General features: G+C 42.3%; 1 protein-coding gene across 11 annotated transcripts in view; it reads right to left on the reverse strand.

Moving 5' to 3' along the window:
- Nucleotides 1-17,400, reverse strand: part of DOK5 (docking protein 5) — a 62,384-nt gene extending 44,984 nt beyond the window's left edge. For 2 of the 11 annotated variants that reach the window (XM_072879302.1, XM_072879297.1), the window contains exon 1: nucleotides 3,737-4,040. In XM_072879302.1, the coding sequence (XP_072735403.1) occupies nucleotides 3,737-3,802 (66 nt within the window). In that variant the 5' untranslated portion in view covers nucleotides 3,803-4,040. Of the gene's footprint in view, nucleotides 1-3,736; nucleotides 4,041-17,381 lie in introns of those variants that run through there. The other 9 variants (XM_072879299.1, XM_072879294.1, XM_072879305.1 and 6 more) reach the window with 8 other exon arrangements.
- Nucleotides 17,401-18,101: the final 701 nt, after the last annotated feature.

The following is an 18,101-nucleotide window of genomic DNA, read 5'->3' on the forward strand; positions in this document are numbered from 1 at the left end:
AACTGGCCTTTTCATTAAGGAGAGGAAACATCCCCATAATATATTCCCCCTCAGAAAGGTCACATCTGTGCCACAGAACAAGACATCATTTGAAAATCGTAAGCACAAAAAAAGCATTTTTAGGTACAGAGGCCATAAAACAACTCCCCTGTTTCATATATAGATAGAAAGCACTTAATCAAATGAAAGGTGACTGCAAGCAAAAGCACTCAGTACAACAGAGCATCTTCTCTCCCGACACATAGGTCCAGTGGTCACTAGCGGTCACTGATGGAACCACCGTTCACAGAGCAAAGCTGATTTTTTTTTGTTTTAAGGAACTCTGGAAGGTTGTGCTTTTACACTGTCAGCAGTTTTCTAGCACACAACCTCCTCGGTGTCCCTGCTAATGACATAACTGAGGGAGACCATTGGCTGAGGGAATTATTTTTCTCCCTATAAGGACAGAAAGAATCAGGAAGAGTGCTTTTTCTCCTGAATATATTTGGCTCTGCAGAAGACACATGTGATACAAATGTTGCTATGGAAACTATTCTATTAAATAATATTAAATTAAATTTACATATTTAAAGTGTGCAAAAACAGTCCAGGTACAAAACTAATTAGCCTAAATTCAATCTTGAAATTACAAAGTAGGGCCTACCAGAACTGTCATTTTTCTTTTAAAAGAGATCTGGGTTTGAGCAAGCTGCTTCTCTGCACCCCTTTCTTTCCAAATCTAGCACCTGCACCCCAGTTATTCAGAAAAGTCATTTCTTAGGATAATTTGTAGATACAAGCTCTGCTCCTAGTTCCCTTGGTGATGGAATTACCATAGCGTTACAGAGAAAAACCCAGGAGCTGAATTCAGTCTGAAAAGACAATGTACTGATTACAGCTGTGCCACCATAATATTGGAATGTATTTTAATAAATCCCACTTAATCTCACCACACAGTGTTGAAGTCCTTCTCAATTAAACAGGAGTCCTACACAGGGCTGGAGTAGGCTTGTCCTTCCTAATGTTTTCAGGGCATGGCAAAGTTCTTTGAAAGTTAATATTTTAAGGTCTAAAGTATTTTTTCCCTTCCCACCTCCAGCTCCTGGCTGTCCAACAGCCCTCCCCAACGTAGCTACCAGAAAACAAGCTGTTTGCATCGTTCCTTCCCCTCTGAAGAAGCCAAGCTCCCATTAGCCACTGAGTAAGACTGAATTCAAGCTCTTCCTAAAGGCAGGCGGCAGCCCCAGGTGCTCAGCCAGCTTCTGTACCAGCCACGCACACACACACCTGCAGCAAGGAGGAAAATGCAGAAAGGAGAAAGGACACGTTTTAGCTGGGGCTTCGTACTGAGAAGTGGGTGCTGATAGCTGCACTGCTGCCGCAAGCAACGCAAGCTTGTCCTGCATTTAAAGAACTCGGGTTATCATAATTACCCACTTCTACTTGGGTGTTGTAAATCAAGGCTTTTAAGCAGCTTATAGAAAATGCAAGTTACGGGAAGAAATCTGCAGCCATGTTTCAACCGTCTGTTCTTCAGTAGTGGGCCAATACTCTAAACTGAAAACTACAAGGAGAGAAAAGCATTACTGCTGATGAAACTACTTACTTCCAAACAAATGGAGCACCAAGATTTGAATAGGTCACCTCTCCCTCATAGCACAGGCCTCTGTCACCAGATCTAAAGCAGTGACAGACAGATCACAGCAGCTACTACCTTCCGTCCTAATGTTCTCCACAGCACTGGAAAGCCGTCGGGACAGGACGCCCAGAGCCAAGGGCAGCTCAGGGCAACAAACTCGGGGCTCTTCATTTTAACAAATCTATGGCCATGGGAACTCTCTGGGACTTTGCTTGGACTTCTTCACAAAAGCACTTTCCATCACCCCTTTCACACTTTCCAGCCATTGATAACGACACAAACCTTTGGAACTGGAAGGAATGAGATCAAATAAACAAACCATCTTTTCAAAGAAAACATTTAACTTTTGTTCCATTTCCACGGACTCAGTGTCGTTCTCCATTTCTTCCTCTGCTTTTGCATTCAGCTGTCAAATGCACTTCTACTGAGAGGGCACTGAACACTTCCTCACCACCACCACCCTCAAAGGGTTTAGGAACGCCTTAGTAAAGGCAAGGCACAGGCATTAACAGAATTTACACCTATCTCAGAGTTAGATGCGCCTTACTCACATGCCCATTGGGTCTCACTGTTACAGTATGGAAAGATGTGTCAAAGTTTAATCTCACTCTTCATTTACACTGGAGCAAACTGAATACTAACATACATTCAGTAATGAAAGGATAGTTATGATACACTAATTCTGGCAAATTTACTACAAGTTCTCTCATAATGATGTTGCCTCCATCTATCACAGGATCACACGGTTCTTAAAGAACGAACTGTGCCTGCAAGTCCAGGTACAAGAAAAACAGCATCTTCCATTTAGAGACGACTACTGGAATACTTTAAAACACTTTCCAGTTTCCAAACAAGTCAGGGAGATGCAAGTTACCAAAACTGTAGAGAAGCCATTGAACATGGATACAGCAAGAGAATTAAACTATAATTGTAATGAGCCAGCAAAAGCTTTCAGATGACTGCGTGCACACCCCCATAATAAAACTTGATGCAAAACTCACACTATGGACCATTCAGAATTGCCAACCCATCAGTTCTCAGTAAACACAAGAAATTAGTTACTTTCCTGTCCTGAGAAGTAGATACATCAATTAAAGCATACACAAAGCCTCCCTTCCAGTTTGCATCCGCCTTAGGCCATGTTGGCTCAGCAAGGCAGACGGGAGGTGTGGAGCATGCAAGTCCCATTACCGGAGCGGCTCTGGCAGCCGGCTCAGGGAGCAGGTAGCAGGTAGCAGCAGCCCACGAACCGTAGGAACAGACCGTGCTTTAAGCCAGCATATGCCAAACAAGGTACTGGAGGGAACTGTCCTGCCACTATTGCCTACCTAGTAGCCACAACAGAAACTAGCAACGTACCGTGATAATAACAGAACTGACTTAAAGTAAATGTAAAATGAAATAAGGAGCTAAAAGAGGCTTTTTGGATTTTCACGTTGTGCAACTCAAATGCAATGAACTTAAAAGCCCTAACGACATCACAAGGTCTTCACCTGTCCCACACGAGACCTTAAAGCCCTGATTTGCGGCGGCCCCCTCCCAGGAACCCCGGGACTTCAGCAGCTGCAGACCGCTCTCAGCCCTCGCCCCTGCCCAAGGTTCCCCCGCACCCCCAGACCCTCAGTCCCGAGGGCACAGGCACCTCCGGCCCCCGCCTTCCTCCCGGCCATCCCCCTCCTCGCCGGGGGTCACAGCCCTCCGCGCTCCCCGTCGCGGCGGACGCGCAGCCCCGGCCCAAAGTTGGCGGCGGCTGCCCGGCTCCGGGCGCTCCGGAGAGCTCGGCATGAAGGGCAGAGCCGGGAGGTGGAGGCGGCACAGCCTTCCCGGCAGGCAGCATCCCCGGCAGGCAGCATCCCAACGGGAGAGAGAGAGAAAAAATATATATCTATACATATACACGTATATATATAATGCATATATATATATGCGCATTTAGGTGCCTTTATTCTTCTCCCCCTCCCCCCAATATTTTTGTTTCGTGTCTCCCCTGCGGAGACACCCACTGAGCTCAGTTTGCAAAAAGAGGAGGACAAAGGAGGGAAGGAAAAAAAAAGGGGGGATGGGGGGAGCCCAAAGGCAGGTGCCCCTCGGGCGAGGCCGGAGGGGGCCCGCACTCACCCCCAGCCGCCTGCTCCGGATGCGCACGTAGCCCTGCTTCACGATGTCGTTGAAATTGGCGGCCATCCTTCCCCGGGACACTTGGAGGCGGCCGGCGCCGCTCAGCCAGCCCGCATGGCGCGCAGCAGCCCCCGCAGCCGCGCCCCGCTCCGCACCGCCCCGCCGAGCGCCCCGGCCCCGCGGCGGGGCGGGCCGGGCCGTGGGAAGGGCTGGCGGCAGCGCCCGCCCCGCGCCCGCCCTCCCGCAGCCCCGCGTCCTCCGCAGCCTGCCCGGCCGGGGCTGGCACTGGGGCCGGGGCCGGGGCCGCCGCGCCCCGGCGGCCCGGCCCGGCCCTGCCCGGCCCTGCCCTGCCCGGCCCTGCCCTGCCGCCCCCGCCGGCCTCGGGAGGGCGGGCGGTCCTCGCTCCCGAAAGTCAGTTTTGAGGAGCAAAACGCTGAGGGCTCCCCCCACTTCCCACCATCACGGGCTGTTTCGGGGGCTATGCGAACGGCTGCCACCCCACGTTGTACCAAGCACGTCGTTTCCTCCAGCCGCAGGTGGGTCTGCTGGGAACAATCAGATCTGCCCCACCGTGCTGAGGCCACGAGGCTCTGACTCGTGGTTTTCCCCAGGAAAGTGGGTTTCCCAGAAAGTCTTTCAGATGCCGAAAGTCTGCCAAGTGGCGCAGCTCCAGAATCTCCTGCTAAAGACTGGTAACCTGAGCTGTTGTCCTACGGCGCGCTTCATGTCGTGGAAATGTCACACGAGCATATGCTGCATTTTCTAGGCAATGTGCGGTTGCAGTAAGGAAAGACTTTCCCTGGCACTGGGCCCCGGGGTTGCCTTCTGCGTCCCCTGAGTTCTCCTTTTCCAAGAACGTGTGAATATTGCCAAGTACGCCAGCCCAGGAGAGAGGAGCTCCAGTGACTCCGCTTGCTCTACATGGGTTACCTGTTAGTGGTACGCTATAAATACTATGTCCTGGAAAGAAGGACTGTTCATCTCTTCATAACATCTTTTAATAGCATTACAAATATAGGCAGTCTGAGGAGGTCAGCCAGACAGATGACTTTGACTTTGAGAATTATCATGCCATGGAAGTTACAAATGGGGTAGCAAGGGGGAAGGCAGAGCAGAGAATCACCAAGGAGCATAAACGGGAGAGCACCTCGCAGCTGTGCCGAGCGCAGGGCAACGTAGAAGTGATGCCCATTTTTATTTAGTTGTTCAATGACTACAAAACCCACCTATGATAAAACAGGCCCCTTTCTGGTTTAAATATGTAGCTCCTTCATTTTAGGAGCAGCCAGAAATGATGGTGGTTGCTCTGCTGTGGTAACAGCGTGGTGCTTTCAGTTCTTGCTTGAAGAGGTGATTATGCTTTGCAAGGCTTTACGAAATATTAATTGATGGAGTGGATTACAGAGATAGAGTGTAAGACTCTCTAGCTGAAGGGCTAATTCACTTAGGATGAAGGAGACAAGTCTGCAGTCCTTGCCTCAGAGTCTACTTTATTATTTTGCACTTCCCTCTCCCTTTCACTGAGCTATTTTACAGAACGCACAAAATAGAACAGCTTCAGCTAGAAACAACAAAAACTTCTACACCCGTGCACCAAACTACTCCAGAAATGAGAAGAATATTCTGAGACAAGTCTGTCCACTAGGACAATATGACTCTAAATCAACACAGAAGTCGCATATTACAAAGCATAGGTTCCTCACTGCAAAATTGCCAAGTAACCTATTTTTGTTAAATATATTGTACAGACCCAAGAACACTGTTAATACGAGTTCCATAGTACCATTCGTTAGATTTCATTGCTGGTCGAAAGCTAGAAAAGTTGAGACACCCAGCCTGCTTCATCTTGTATAGAAGTGTGCATTCAGCACAGAAACGTATTTCACAATCTCAAGCACCATAAAAATACTAATGCTGGAAGCATCAAATATATTCCAAACCCAGAAAAAACAGAGTGTGCTTATTTTGGTTTCAAAGACATTTGTAGCAGGAAACAAATTACAGAGCCACTTTAGATGTCTTTTCAACAAGTTTAGACGTTTCTTCTAATCCCTTCCAGTACCTGTAAACACATACTGCTGATTTCATTAACCACTAGCATATTCTTTCAGGTAAACACATTCCTAAGAGCTTTGCTAAGTAAAGGTGGATTTAAGCCTGTGCTTATTCTTTGATGAATTAGGATATTAGTGTCCACTTAGGTTTTTACTTTGAACAACATAAATCCCTTACACATGCTATGGTTCAAAGAGAAAATGCATTTTAATTCCCATGTGCGCAGTATGTTCCAAGAATGTGCCAGAAAATCTCATTGTCCAGGTTTTCAACCCAATACTATCACTAGAAAAAAACTTGTTTACCACGTTTTCAATACCAATGCAAATGTGTGCTCTCATTGTTTTGACAGGAGTCCTTCTTTCATTTCCCTAGGGGTCTATTGACCATTTGCACTCCCTATAAGGAAATGCTGCTCATGTTTATCTATATTCAAAACTGTATAAAACCTTTTTAATAAGCTTTCATTGAAATTCAAATTCTTTTCCTCTTAATGACAATGCTATTGCTATTATTTCTTAGGAAGATAAGAGTCAAGGGTCACTTTGAAGTACTAGCCTGCTGTTAATAATTTAAGTGGATTATTGTTATATTCTAATCTCATAATAACTATCATTGTATTGCCCTACAGTGAGCTCATTTGCTTTGAGGGCTCTGGAAACAGAAATCACTGTTACGCATTTTAACTGAAAATGAGGGTATCAGTTTTTTCCAAAATGCCATACTGACATTTTAAAAAGAAGTTACATTCACCTTATTATATTTGCAGCATGTCATCCCCCGTGTCCACGATATTATTTCATCACAGTCTACAGGCGAAATTTGACAAACATCTCTGAGACTTACCAAGTTAAAGAATAAGAAAACTGCAGAGGCCATTTTAAGGAAGCAATATTTTCTGTGGAAGTTATTTCCTTGAACAGATGGAGCTGGTACTAGTCAAGCATTTCCTGACAAAAAAGTTTCTCATTTGATCACCCTGAAATGATTTTCTGGAAATGTATAACATGCATCAATATTTTTTTATGAAAAGCTCCCATAACATTTTGTCTCCATAAGGTCAAGATGCCAACATTTTTCCACTATTGTTTTGGGTTTTCAGAGTAGTTTAGAAATGATAACATCACAATGAAGTGTTCTGACCTTATCAAGTACTTTGAGGTTACTGGAATGCAATATGTCAAACACAGTATCTCCATGAAAAGCTTTTTGGCATTCCTATGTCTAATTTTGTTTTGGCGTGAGATAAATTTTTGACATTTCATTCTGATTTTTGCAATGGAAATTCTGAATTTGGACTAGTTCTAGCTGCAAGAAAATGCAACGGATAATGAGCAAAAATAAGAGAGTGTCATTCTTTAAAAAAAGTGGGGTTTTTTTTCCTATGCTATTGCAAACCTCGAAATCCCTTATTCTCCTGTTTCCAAAGCCAAACTTGTAGTGCTGCCTTGGATCATTAGACCAGCCATATTTAATTTTGGAAAAAGAGAAAAAGAAGTTTATTCTGAATTTACTTCTTTCACAATGCAGAGATTTGATTAGTTTTGCCTTATAATTGTGGCTCGTTCTACCACTGGTGCTAATGCAAAACCATATGCTGGATTCACAGTACGAAACTGCTCAGAAATTCTCTTCCTTCACCATTTACGTATCATTGTGCTAATTGATTTTGAGTGAATGAATTCTGCAGAAATGAAGATTTCTCAGATACTCTTCTCTGCTGTTACATCTTCTTCTGTGTCTTTGTTTCTAATATGCCTGTAAGGCTGCCTGTGCAATGGCCAGCACTGCCAGGCTTCCGGCAGAGGAGTGCTGAGTTGGGTCACAGAATTTAGGAAACCTTCATAAAATTTGGGCTAGCCTTTTGAGGTAACTTCCCTGGTGAAGTGAGGCCAGGACCCTTGGTTAAAACATCCTCATTTGCTCTAGGGATTTCTGAATACATTAGGTATAAAATTGCATTAGTGAAATGCACACATAACAGATGTCAGTCAGTGCCAAAACATGAAAATTCATGAGACTGAACAGCTAACTTAAAAAAAACCCTACCATAACAGAATGTAGGCATACAGCTACTTGCACAGTAAACAGGAAAGTGCCTGCCAGCATAAGCACTGATAATCAATATTTAATGAAAATAAATAATCTATTAACCAGGCTAACATGTCATTTGGCACAGTAATATTGCAGTATCAGGCACTGAAATTACCTTGCCTCTGCACGATTCATTCAAATAATTTTGCTTCATGTAGACCAAGGTGGTGAGAGGCAGAGAAGATAGCGGGGGCGGGGGGGATGCAGCAAATGAAATGCATCTTTTTACTGGAAACTGTGGTTCTGATTGTAATATTTTGTCCCTAACAAAATTACTGTCAACACAGTGAATGGTAAGATAGAAATAAATATATGCTGACTGAATCTGCAAGCAAAGTGAATCCAGGGTAACATTAGCTCTTGAAAAACCCAACTCATTTTGCTTGCTTTGTATTTCTGTGACAGTTACAAGCATTTAAGCAACTTTTTCATCCTCGCTCTCCTGAAGACATACATCAAGGGACCTTCCTGCATCTGCAGGACATGGCTGGAGGGATTAAGCAGGACTGAGTGGCGGGTCAGAAGGTCACCATCCATCCTCCCTTTTCCTATAGGCAATTTATCAGAGTCTGCAGTGTATCAAAGCGCAGCTCTGGGACCAGCAGCTCACTCTGATCTTTGGCTATGGCAGAGCTGGAGTGATATAGCCTACGCAATTGCAGTTTCCCTGCCTGCCTGTTTGATGTTTCCCATCGGAGCCAGCACAAGAACATTAATCCCAGAGTAGGTCCCAAAATATGCAACTGTAGTCTTTACTGAGCCACGAGTAGGCAATGCAGCAGTGCCAAAGACTCAGACCTCAGCGACAGCTGAATCTGGATTACACCATGTGGACATGACAGACTCATTCACATTTGTCTGTGTGTTTGGATTTAACTGTGTTGCTTGTGTAGGTGGATTTCACTGCATGACATATATGGTTGTCCTTGGGGCTGGCCCAGCTAAACCCCACAGCACGTTGAATAATTCCTCCAAGAGATCCTTCAAAACAGGACCTACCACCACTAGTGGTAAAATCAATATCTTCTGGGGTAAGGCAGCATTTTCCAAGACAGTGAAGACAAGCCTGCTAAAGGGTATCTCAAGACTCAAATTGCCAACATCAAAAGGTGTAGAAATCATACCATAAATGGATGTTTTGCCTATTGTATGCTCACAAAGGAACCTGACAGGCAAAGTAATTAATGGTACCCAGGGAAATATTTAAGCCAGGGCCTATATTTAATGGTATCTGAAATTTTTAAGGACATTCTGTAGGAACCTAAACCTTGCCTCTGGTAACGTTGTCTAGGAAGAAGGTTTGGGATTAGTACTAGCACTCAGGCTGCAGTATGCCTCGCCAGTGCTGTAACAGGATGCTGGTTGCTATTACAGTGTATTTAAATAAATAATTTACTATTACCACACTGCAAGAAAAGCATCAGCTAAGTTTCAGTTTAAACCCAAATGCTAAGGGTTTCACTTGAAAATTCAAATAGAAGCTTCTTTATGTTATATCATTATTTAAATGTGAGAAGTTTTTTCTAAATTAGACTTCAATATATATATTTATAGATATTCCAATACTGATTGATTCCAGTGAAATTTATTTTCTGTTGTTTTGCCCTAAATACTCATTACTGAGCCAATGTCAAGCTAATTTGATGTCTGTGTTAACAATATGTCTACAAGTTCTGCAAATTCTTATCTTGACTCAGTGCATATTTAAGCATTTATTGCTACATGTCTACTGAAAATTTGTGCCTGAAAGTTTTTTGATCTTTTTGTTGCTGTTAAATGAGTTAGAAAAAAGTATATATTCTAATTATAGTATTTGCAGATGGCGTTTGCTAAAGATATCAAATAGTGTCAGTTTACAATGCAGAGTTTGATATTATGTGCTGCCTTATATAATCAGTAGATTTGGGGGCTGGATTTTAACATTTCATTGTGCAGTTGCAAGGTTAAATTTGCATAAGCATTTACCAGAACTGGGCACCTGAATAAAATGAATGAATGTGAAAACAAACACCATTCCCCATTGCAGCATGACTTGCAGGTAGGAAAAGCCAAAGCTCTCACAAGACCCTGCACCCTGGAGCTATTGGATGGGGAAGGCGTGAAGGGTGGATTTTGTTCTCCATGTCATTCTCTCAACATATCAGCCCCTTTGCATGGAGGTAGTGCAAGAAGAGTTGTGCTTTGTAATGCACTAAAAGGCTAAAGCAAGTTATTTTCCTTTAGAAGCAAGACAAAGTACTAGGAAAGAATGATGGCTGAATCACAGTACCTTCACACTGAAGTATGAGAAAAGACAGCTAACTAAAAAGATGTACTTTCTGACTCTCCTTACCTAGAGCTGAGACAAAAGACTGCATCAATAACCCTCCTGCGCATGCAGTTGGAAACATTCGGTTCATGTGTGAAAGCCTGCATGTCACTTTTTCGAAAAGGCAGCCCAAATTTACAGATGTTCTTTGCTAACTTTGAAGGTGTAAATTCAAAACAGCCATTATAAAACAGACTAACTCAAATAAGGCAGACACCAGGACAGCAAGTCATTCTTTTTATGGCATGCAAACAAATCTGGAATTTGTATTTCAGTATTGAACTAAAAATATTAAGAACACTTTCAGAGTGGTAAAACACAAATGACAGGCCCTCTGCTCAAGAAGTGGTCAGAGCTATTTGCATGGCTCTGTAACACCATGTAATGAAAGGCTCTGTGTAGAACGTAGATTTTGTAAACTTCTGCTAACTGCCCAGCAACTGCAGGTACCTTAAATTGAGTCACTTGTGTCCTTTCTTTGTGACACACCATTTATTAATTGCATTTGCAGTGACAATGAAGTTGAAGTCTTGCTGAAGATTTAAGGGGACTTGTCTGGGTTCAGTCACAGTGCTTCCTAGTCCCTTTTCCTAAACTGCGCCAGCAAGTCTGGTATACAAATGGGAAAGGATTCTCAAAGGCTAAATGATTGCTCAGATTTCCCACAGTCTTGGTCAGAAATAGCACGAGAATTCATTCCACATGCTTACACCTCCCGAGGGCTGTAAATATCGCTGCTGTTCAATATTTTGAGGAGCAGATTCCAGCGCAGGCATAGATTGTCTAAAACAGGAAAAGTTTGCCAAAGGCTTAATTTCAATTTTATGTCAGGTCACTCGAAAGCAATGCAAAAAAGACAGGAGTTTTGACTGTAGAATATATCAGTAAAAATATTTGTTTACTATTACCCGAAGTTTAACAAGTTTTCTAACAAAGTTGCCATAAATTGAACATCTGGCTGTATTGGGTGGAATTTACAGACCTTTTTCATGCAGCTACTTCCCAGAGGAACCGAGAAGAATGACTTCACGCCCAATTATCCTTGATTTTCATGCAATTTACACAGAAAATATTGTAAATTGCGTCTCTCATGTAAACTGTTTCAAATGAGTATTCATTAACACAGGTGCCTTTGCTTGCCAAGGCTCAGCTGGCTCTGGGGACTCATCAGTTGTCCTAAGTGGTGGATATACGCACTGATTAGCAGGAACAGAGAGGGGGAGAAAAGCACAGGCATAAACATACAAGGAGCACTCATTCATAAACAAAACCAACAAAAACAACTTGAGAAACATGCACTGCCCAACATTAACAAGTCTTGTCAGCAGTGCCTTTGTTTCCTTACTGATATTTAAATGTTAGATTAATTCAAATTTAAGTTTGTCATTGTTTGCGGCCAGACTCATGTATCTCACTTTATGTTAACATTCTTTCAATAAGTAGTTTACAACACATTAAAAATGTTAAATTAGTATTAATAATATGTGAATTTGGGTAGTAAAAAGCATGAAGCTAAAAGGTTATGAGTTATTATAAAATGTAGTGCTGCAAAATTACTAACACACTGCACAACCTGTGTACTCTATAACCCGTAACAAACCATTTGCTGAAACTTCTATCATTGTATTAAAACTTTATAATATCTTTATATAGGGGACTCTTAGGGGCTGCTTAGGCTGACTCGGACCACTCTCCGAAGCACACTAGCAGGCAGTTTCATGACCCTTCCAGCTCCCACCTGCCAGGACAGAAACCTTGGTGGGTAGATGGTGAGGAACAGCAGCCCAGTCTGCATCCAGCCCAGTTCTTTGGAAAATAACTATCTGAAGGCTGAAGATGAGTATGACCTCTGTGCACTTTGCACTGTTTTTTAGTTTTGATCATTCTTTGATACATGTACAAATCCAAACCACAATTAATTTTCCTTTAAATAGATTATACTGATTTTTCCTTTGAAAGGTTAATGAATGGGAATTGCTATACAGCATGGGTAGTCGGGGTGCCTGCAGTCCTCTGCTGCTTTGGGTCTCAGCCAATGACCAGCCATCCTGATAATTATCTACTCAGCTTTGCATTGATCTTTTTCCATACATTTGAGTAAACAACAGGAAATTGGATAGAAGGATTCCATGTACAATTTATCAACAAACTAAACTTGCCATCTGTCTTAAAGTATTGAAATTCAAATTGTGGTCATTTGGGGTGAGTCCTTATGAATTTATACACTCAAGCTCAAAGAGCCTTCTCTTTCAAAACAAACTGTGGCCAAAAGAATGGGGGGGGCAAGCCATTTTTAAATTGTAACTAATCTCGCTGTAACAATATTATCTGTCCCGTTTGATTGCCAGAGCTTGAAGCAGGAGTGAAAAACTGGCAGTATACTCTGCTCTTGGCACTACTGCAGAACTGGGCATCGCTTTCATGCTTCAGAAATCACTTGTGTGCATTGGGCTTTTCAGAAGAGCTTAAGGAAGCCCAACTCTTAATGAATTTTCAGTGGGGTGTGGATGCCTACCTCTGTCAGGTTCCTCCAAGAGCCTGTTTATTACATTTTGAAGGAGGCTTTTGGAACATACAGGAGGAGCATTCAGAATTTTCCCATTCCGCTATGGACTTGGGAGGTTTTAGGCAGGGCCATAAGGCGCAATCAAGAGGGCAAGAAGCAAACCCGCTCCAGAGATGTGTACGTCTCTGGGGCTCCTGGCAGTAGCGAAAGCACACGCCTGACCACGAAGCTTAATTGTCCTTATAGGAGGTGCTGCACTCCCCTCGCCCTTTCCCTGCCTCCCCCTGGGGAGTCTGGCCTTCCCTCGGGCTAGATGTTGGGAAAGATTCGTTTCTCTCCCGCAAATCTCTTCTTGGTAATTTTTGACCATGAGCACTAAAATGCTACAGCCTGACTCATCAAGAGCCTTAACTGTGAACCTAATTTAAAGCAGTTCCATAGTGACGTTATAAATTACTCATGTAATAACGTTTGCTATGTGCTCAGGCAATGGCTGTTCCAGGGCCTCATTCCTTGAATGACGGATGAGTAATTCTGAGGCCTCTGTTTCACTCTCCATCAATAACACTAGTTTTGAGGTTTTTTCTGGAGAAACTGGTGTCTGCTCATTGTAACTTTATTACGAGCTTTTGGTTGGAGTCTCAGTAAATCTAAACTGGCAGAATTTCATTCCCTTCAGCTGAACCATGCCAGTTTGCACTAGCGGACATGTCGGTCTTTATCTTTTGTCTTGGGAGCTTTCCTCGCGGTCTCAAATCCCAACGCATGCTGCAAACTTAAGATGTCAAGTAATTGTCCACAATTAACCTTTTGCTGCAGGATTCACATAAGATCTAAAACTTTAATACAGCAGGCTGGTGCACCAATAACGACACGCAGGCTGCCAGGGCAATTCATTTGGCCATCAATGTCTTTTCTGCCAGCTTCCTTGTGGAGAAATCCCTTAGACCTGCATAGGTGTCACCAACTATACATTTTTCTGGCAGCTTGCTCACTCCTTTCTGAACGTCCTGCAGCTACACATAGGACCAGTAGCACATCCATCACTTGATGAAAATAGGGGCAATTTATCTCATGTAACACATGGATCTGTTCGTGGCTGGTGCGAGCTCCTGGGGGCAGTTTGTATCCCCCATCGCACAGCCCGGCACGGCCGTGCTGGTGTGAGTGGATCGAACAACTCCTCCTTGGTTAATTGAAAAGCCTGCCTGGTAAGATTGATAGATCGGTAAGACTGATGAGCTTTATTGAAAGAAAACTCTAATTCCCAGCTGTGGTTCAGTTCAGGATAGCAAAAGTAACGCTTATATTTAGTCATGGAAATAAATAATGCATGAGTGTTACCATGGCATTTTAGCAGCATTTGGGTCTGAAACAGGCGTTGCTGTCATCCCTTCTCAGTCTGTTCGAGCCTTACACTTTGTGACAGTTCATTTCCTTAACATTAAACTTTAACCAAATGTTATTTCCTTTTATGAAAATCAGTGGTTTCTATTAGGCTTGCTTGGGGTAGATTTGCTAAAAAGCATTTATGTCTAATATTTCTTGCCATCCGAAAGCTACTCATCACATTTTCTTCTTTGTTTTAAACTGGAGAAGGAATGTTTGCCAATAAACAAAATGTATAGCTGTTAATCTAATTGCACATATTGTCTTTATAAATGTGCTTGCCAATTGGTTATTTTCATGAGCAAAACGCATACCTACAATTACTAGTTTTAAAGGTCCAGTTGTGAGATTTCTAGCTTTAAAAGTCTAAGCAATTGGTGATTTTGTTGAAGAGAATTCTTCAGCTGCTTTTCCCCACAAACTTTTTTTCTGTATGTATCCATCTTAAATTAAGGAATTTGACTATACTACGTTGTTAACAGGTCCTTGAAAACACTGATAGAATATAATATATATCTAGTGGAATCTGTAAATCCATTTTAGATATGATCAGGTATTGTTGCCACCTCTCAAGACTGGATTGCAAATGTGAAAATTTGAAGGTTTTTAAAGCCCCAGCCCCTTATTCAATATCACTATTATTTTTGTTTTATTTTGTCAATTACATTTCTAGGCATTTTAATTTCAGAGTAATAACATGACCCTAAATAACAGCTTGGTTTGAACCATCTTTTAGTTACTGGAATCAGAAGATATATGACTGGAGTTTTGATTTAGGTTTTCACACAGTTCTGCACATTTCTTAATGGATATCTCTGCCCAGACAACCTCAATAATCCCAGAAAACATTTTGCAACTGATTCACTGTAATTTCTGGACATTTTTTGCCTTTACCTTGATTTCTAGAAGAAAGGCAGAAAATTTATCATATAAATTTATGTTGACTTCACTTACTGACTCTTTTTAAGGACTTTCAGTTAATGCTACCAGCTAAGCAGAATGAAAAACTGATCTAGTGTGTACTTAGTAACACCGAATTTCAGCAGAAGCACCATGAGCAACAATAAAATACTCTCATGTATGAAACACTGTGGCCTTTTGGTCTAAAATTCCTAAACTAATCCAAAAGGAAGATTATCCTTTCATTCAACAAGTTGCAGTGGAGAAGATAAGCAATCATGCAAGAAGATTAGAAAGACTCCAAAATATCCTTGTAAAATAAACTATTAAGACTTTGATGTTACCTTATCTGCCAGTGAAAGATTTCCCAAATGTTACAAAATATAAACAATTGTACTTCAGGATTGAAAGGCACAGTACTAAACTCTGCATGCACTTTTTTAGCATTTAATAACTGAGCCAGTGCGAACTGCAGTCCAATCTTTAAGGAAGCACAAACCATATAGTTGCATGCAAACTACATCTATGTAAAAAAATCAATATTAAACAAAATATAATTTGTCTCTGAGAAAGTTTATCAGAAATAACCTATTTTGAAAGAGCCAGGAGCACACAGAGCCATTCCTGAGGCTGACCTGAGTCAAACGTCCAGCTCCTCTCCCAGAGTGCAGGCACTGGGAGGTACCCTCTACCCAGACCTGCCTCACTTCGCAGCCGAGATACCAACAAAAACCATCAGTGCAACAAGCTTAGTAACTGGACAACGAACAGAAATGAGACATGGTCCAGGACAGAAAGAAGGAAATGGTACTTTGAGAGCATGTGTCCCTCCCTGGGACTAGCAGGGTCCAGACATCCATCCCCTTCTCTGCCTCCTCCGTCATACGAGCAGAGGGGCAGGGGGCAATACTGTCTGAGACCTTGGCTACAAGAACAGCAATTTTTACCTGCTTAGGATGGTGAAAAGCCATTGTAACAGTCGCGTGTACAGATAACAGAAATCCATAAAGTCAAGAAAAGCTGCTGCCTTTCATTTCCCAAAGGTAGCTACCTGTGAACAGCCATACTACATTAAAAAGCTCTTTGAGAGACAAAACCATTTTTGATGCAAGAATGTCATACTATAACTGGTGTGTGTGTGCACATATGGAAACTAAATAGTTCCTTGTAACTTAGTGTAAAGAATTAATTAAGTTGGGAAATATTTTTACTGATAAATATAGAAAAGAGGGGGGAAATAAAGTAATAGTTCAAGAATGTCATTTCACACATACAAAAAATATAAATTAAATCAATCTACGTGAACTCTGCAATATTTCTAAGGATATTTGGCCAAAAAGGTTGTTCAAAACTAATGAACTGGAACCCAAAATCCAGTATGATGAAGCAAGAAGGCAGCTCCTGAAACTACAAATAAGATCAAAAGAGGGTTCCAGGTTTATTAAGAAGATCTGCTTAATTGAAACTGAATAACTGCAAATGACCATGTCGGCAGTGCATTTCATTTAGAGGAGATTTCATATGCGTAACGGTAATTATGAAATATGTGACAAATTAACTCAAAGCAAGTGAGAATGTATATGACAGGCAGATAAGAGCAAATATCACACTACTGCTTACAACTCCTAAGTCTTTCAATGACAAGAATTTTAGAATCAGTCAGAAATTCCTTTTTTTTTTTTTTAATTAGACAAAAGCAGTATTTTGGAAGATGTAGCCACTGCATTTTCAATGGAACTATCCAGTTTGATGCCCCCTGGCATTATGGATCTGATCAATCTTCATGGCCTTTGGTAAAATTAAGAACTAAAAAAAAAACCAGTCAAAAAATCATATTTGTACTTCACATTCAATCCCTGTAACTCTCATTCATTGTCACTCCAGTGACTGATGTTTGCTCTTTTAATCATAAATAGGAAGAAAAAAACCAAAATCTGCTGTGTGAAAGTAAAAACGTTCCCACCTCTATTCCACTGACAACCCATGAACAACATCACGTATTGTACATCTCCTTCTTTCTCTATTGCTGAATGGAAAAATATTCTTAGATGCTTACTGAAGCTTAACCCAATAAGCAATTAAAAGAAAAGCTTAATGAAGTGGTGTGCTAATGAGACTGACTCAGCCTGTGGCAGCAGCGAATCGACAGCTATCACCTAAGGACACGCTGCTTTATTGCTTTCCCATCGACGCTCTGTAGCAGCAAGCAGAAGTGCCCTCCCCCAGGTTTGTGTTTCACTCCACATCCACCACTGCCAGCCAGTTTGCGGTGGGGAATGTGGTCTGTACAGGGACACGCGACTGCTCTCCCCATGGCGAGTGTCCAGACTTCCCCCGCCTGCTCTGGCCAGTGTAAGGACTCGCTGGTTTTGGATGCAAACCATTCCTCTTACCTTGATTCCAGGAAAACCTCTATTGCCCCTGTAGGCAATAACTGAGCTGCTCAGGAGGTTATGGCTGGCAGCAGCATGCTCACAGTCCCACAACTACTCTGCCAGCCCCTCCTCAGTGTGGATGGGGTTAGGAAGAGCTGTGAGAAGACCAATCACCATCTCTAGTATTCCAGAGACAACTTAACAGGATTTGCAGGAGCTGAACTGTCTATGGCTCCACTTTATTTCTTGATAAATCCCACTGTCTTTCCTTTAAACAGAGTCACCCTAATAGCTTTTTTTTTTTTATCATTAAGCTATGGAATCTTGGTTTTGGCCTGACATCACCATGTTAAAACCAGTACAAATGCCAGCAAAAATGGTGTTGCCCTTCTATGGTCTGAAAAAGCCTCTTCTGGTTTCAGCGCAGCACTTCATTTGAAAGCAAGAGCCAGAAAGAGAGGCAACATACGGGGTCTGCCACCACAAAGCCACAGTGCAAATAAGCTTCTTGGTGATTCAGAGTTTGCGCAGGGGAAAAAGAACGTGCACTTCCTTCCCCTGGCACACCGTGATGTCCTGGTGGTAATATCTCATGAGGGAGACATGCCTGTTTTATGCTTCAGAGCATGTTTGATTACAAGAAACATCTTGCATGAATCATTGCCAGATAAAGAGTACAAGACAGTTAAAAGCACCATTTGTACTGAGAAATGCATGCCTGTATAGATGTGTACATCT

Source organism: Ciconia boyciana, chromosome 14 (assembly GCF_034638445.1).
Source record: "Ciconia boyciana chromosome 14, ASM3463844v1, whole genome shotgun sequence".
NCBI lineage: Eukaryota > Metazoa > Chordata > Aves > Ciconiiformes > Ciconiidae > Ciconia > Ciconia boyciana.